The sequence below is a fragment of the Mauremys mutica genome, chromosome 12 (genome assembly GCF_020497125.1).
Source record: "Mauremys mutica isolate MM-2020 ecotype Southern chromosome 12, ASM2049712v1, whole genome shotgun sequence".
Taxonomy (NCBI): Eukaryota; Metazoa; Chordata; order Testudines; family Geoemydidae; genus Mauremys; species Mauremys mutica.
In genome coordinates this window covers 61,102,511-61,105,964 of record NC_059083.1, presented here as the reverse complement: position 1 = coordinate 61,105,964, position 3,454 = coordinate 61,102,511, and the positions used below count along the sequence as shown (strand labels likewise).

The 3,454-nt window shown below is 60.4% G+C and overlaps 1 protein-coding gene across 1 annotated transcript; it reads right to left on the bottom strand.

The window, feature by feature from the left end:
* Positions 1 to 214: 214 nt before the first annotated feature.
* Positions 215 to 1,802, bottom strand: LOC123346997 (ubiquitin carboxyl-terminal hydrolase 43-like). The gene is made up of 2 exons (XM_044984420.1): positions 1,221 to 1,802; positions 215 to 475 (listed from the first exon to the last, which is right to left on the bottom strand). The coding sequence occupies exons 1-2, from the start codon at positions 1,800 to 1,802 to the stop codon at positions 242 to 244; spliced, it is 816 nt and encodes a 271-aa protein (XP_044840355.1). The 3' UTR covers positions 215 to 241.
* Between the last annotated feature and the right edge of the window lie 1,652 nt (positions 1,803 to 3,454).

Here is a 3,454-nt window from a genome sequence, read left to right as displayed (position 1 = left end):
CTGCTCATTCTACCTACACTGGCACTAGCTCAGCACGAGCAGCTGCCATCACAGCTGCCAGGTGGGGAAGGAGCTGGGAAGCCTGGCAGGTCAAGCAGAGACCCCACTCCCAATGCCTCCGATTCTAGCCCCACACGTATGGGCAGGCTCGGCCGGACGGCCTTCTCCCCACACTCGGCAATTACTTAATAAATATTCCATTTTTGTCTTCAACGTGCTTTACCAACACTGATCCCGCTGATTAGCGCTGAGACTTCCAGGTGACACCCCAGCCACGGAGAGCACTCCCATGAAGTCTCGTCCGATACCCGTGCCAAAGGAAAGGCAGATGGTACATACGGCAGGAGCTGGGGTACTTGGGCACATGGGCATCAGGCCACAGGGCTAGACACGTTGCCCTCCGCTCTCTCCAACCTATGCACAGTTGTTCCCCAGAGAATCTCAACACACTACACAGGTGGTTCAGTGTCACTCCCTGTTTTACAGACGGAAAAACTGAGGCTCAGGAAGACTGCAAGAGATCGTACAGGGCCAGGCACTATTCACAAGGGCTCACAGGACTGGTCCACAGGACCAGCTGTTCCACTCATGCCTAAACTCTGCAACTTTTTCCACCCAGGCACACACCTGTGCCAGCACATAACCCACTGAAGGCACTGGGGCTCCGCCACACAGGGTCTGTCCACACAGAACAGGGTACAGGACTGGGGCCTCTGTTACATCAGCGTATCTTCAGGGGAGTCACACAGTGTAGCCGAGAGCAGGATCTGGCCCACAGACACAACTCATTCTCCTGCTAAGATAGCCTCTTGTCCACAGCATGCAGCCATCCCCCAGCCTCCTGGCCAGCTGCACCTGCTTACCAGACTGAGCCCACCTCCTACCCTACAACCAAGCACAGCTGTCCCACCTCTAGCTCAGGAAGTCTTGGCACCGCCAAGCCTGAGGCTTAGGGTGAGAGGGTACGGGGGTAGGTGGGGACACACCAGTAATGTGACTCCTCGTTAAGGTAAAGATAAAGAGAGGCATCGCAGTACCAGCATCAGTCTGGTGCACAGGCTGCTCGGCTGGATGCCACTGCACTGTGTGATTCTGATTGGCCCTAGATTGGGAATGGAGTTAAGGTTGGCTCGGGGGCAGCGTTAAGGTTAGGGTTAGAGAGTGCTGGGCAGGCACCCTTGCCCCAGCCCGTGGGTGGGGGTCCGGATGCCCCAGCCTACCTTGAACTCCACGGAGAGCTGCGGGGTGTAGTCCAGCGTCCAGAGCGCCCGGACCAGGGCTGCCAGCTGCTGGGTGACCTCTCCGGGCAGGCCGCGGGCACGGTACTGCTCCAGGCCCAGGAACTCGGCCAGCAGCTCGGTGTTGCTCAGGCACTGCACCACAGCGTTCATGAAGCACGTGTTGCCGTGGTTCTTCAGCCCCTGCGCCCCGGGGGGGCGCCCCTCCGCCGCGCCCCCCGGGGGGCTCCAGGAGCGCCGCGCCTCCGGCCAGCCGCTGCCGCCCCCGACCTGCTCCTCCGGCGGGGCTGCCCCGGGGGGCCCGGCCGGCGGGGGGCCCGGCGGGCACCGGAACCCCCCCTCATCGTCCTCCGGCTCCGCGCCCCCCCGCCGGCTGCCCCCGCCCAAGCGCGACAGGGCGCTCAAAGTTTTCAGCAGGCGGCTGACCAGGCTGCCCAGGGCGCGCAGGGGTCTGCGCCGGGCCCCCCGCCGCCGCCCGGGGGGCTCCGGGCCTCGGCCGGGCCGCTCCTTGGGGGGCTGCGGGCTGGCCCCTCTCCTGCCCCCCGCCCGCGGCTGGTCGCCCATCGCCTGGCACCTGCTTCACCTGCCTCCCCCTGCGCGCTGCGCTGCGCGGCGCCGGCCGAGCTGCCCCCGCCAGATGCCCCGCGGGCCGAGGGGATGCTGGGCATGCTGCCGGGCGCGCCCCGCTCCGCTCCCTGCCGGGCGCCGGGGCCCGGAGCCGCTGGCTCGGCTCAGGCTCGGGGTGTGCGAAGGGGCAGCTCCTCCCCCTGCTGGAATCTGATTAGCCTGGTTTAGTTTGGAAGCGCGGGGGGGGCGGCTTTTCGCAGGCGAGACGCTGCTGCTGCTGCTGGTGGAAAGCGGCATTGGCTGGAGCCTGCCCTGGAAATGGGTTTCGCCAGGGCTGGGCGTGGGGAGCCTGCCGGAGTCAGGTGTTTCCAAGAGGAAGTAGCGCTGCCCGGCCCCCTGAGCCCGAGGTAAACAGCTGGGAAGCGAGCCAGGCTGGCGCTGGCAGAGGCAGCTGGTCTGTGACTGCGGAACTCCCCTCCACAAGAGATGGGGGCAAGCAGACAGCTCAGAGATAGGCCTCTAGGTCAGTCTGTTCCCTGGGGGGGGGTCTTACCCCATGCGCCACACCTAGTATCCGAGCGGCTTCCAGCCCTGCATTCAGCAAGGTGACTAACAGCTGGCACAGGTTTGTTTGCTCATCCTCTCCCTTGTTTTCACTAGCTCTGTCTGTTTACTCCCAGCTGTCACCCTACCTGGGAATCTCAGGCCTGCCTACTCTGCACTAGAAGAGTTGCACCAGTCTAGGCTATGGCTACACTTTGTGCTTCTTTCAGCAGTGTAGCCCCGGGCAGCCCCCCCGCTGCGGGTTTCAGTAGCAATGTAGATGCTGGGGCATGGCTTATGTGAGTGGAGTACAGACGGAGCTGAAGGATCTGGGTATGTACCCAAGTGCACAACTATACAGCTCTCTACTCGCCTGAGCCTTGCCTCCCCCCGCAGGGAAAGACTTTGGCAGTGGGGAAAGGCTGAGGCCCCCCCCACACACACACACCATGCCGGAGCCTGTCGCTGGCTGGCACAGGTAGCTACACACTGCAGTGTGGATGCATGCAGCCACCTGTTCCCAGTGACATCTAACCTACACACACCTTACACACGACCAAAAGTAGGTGTAGTGTAGACACAGCACTAGTTACAGTGCTGCAGACTGGTTCAGCCCTCGCTTACATCAGCTTGCGTCAATAAATGATCGTCTGATTTATGCAGGGGTTACACTGATTTAAGTGTCATTAGGAGTTTAAGTCCATCTAGTTAAACCAGTGCAATTTTCCTAGTAGAGATAAGGCCCGAAATCCAACAAATAATAATCTCCTGTATTTATGGAGTGGAATCGAAGGACCAAGGCCCAGACTGTAGACAGATTCCATCCCTCAGTCCCTGTGGGGCAGGCCCCTGGCTTTTGCCATTTCTGTAAAGCTTTGCTGTAAATATCTGTACATTCCTGCTGAAACACACATGCTTGCTGAGAGCTTTGGGCCAAATTCATCCTGGGTGTAGTTTCATTACCTGCAGTAGTGTTTGCAGCAAGGGCTAGTTTGTCCCTATTGCGTTTAAAGGAGTTCTGTCAAGATAAAAATCATCTTTGTGAAAAAATAATCCTACCCATCTCACCGAGAACGTGGAGAGGACTCAGCCAAGGAGAATGCAGG

Coding starts and splice junctions, on each gene's coding strand:
- LOC123346997 (XM_044984420.1), bottom strand. CDS start 1,802: ATGGGCGACCAGCCGCGGGCGGGGGGCAGGAGAGGGGCCAGCCCGCAG. Junction 476..1,220: donor AGCTCTCCGTGGAGTTCAAG/GTAGGCTGGGGC, acceptor TCTGTAAAACAG/GGAGTGACACTGAACCACCT.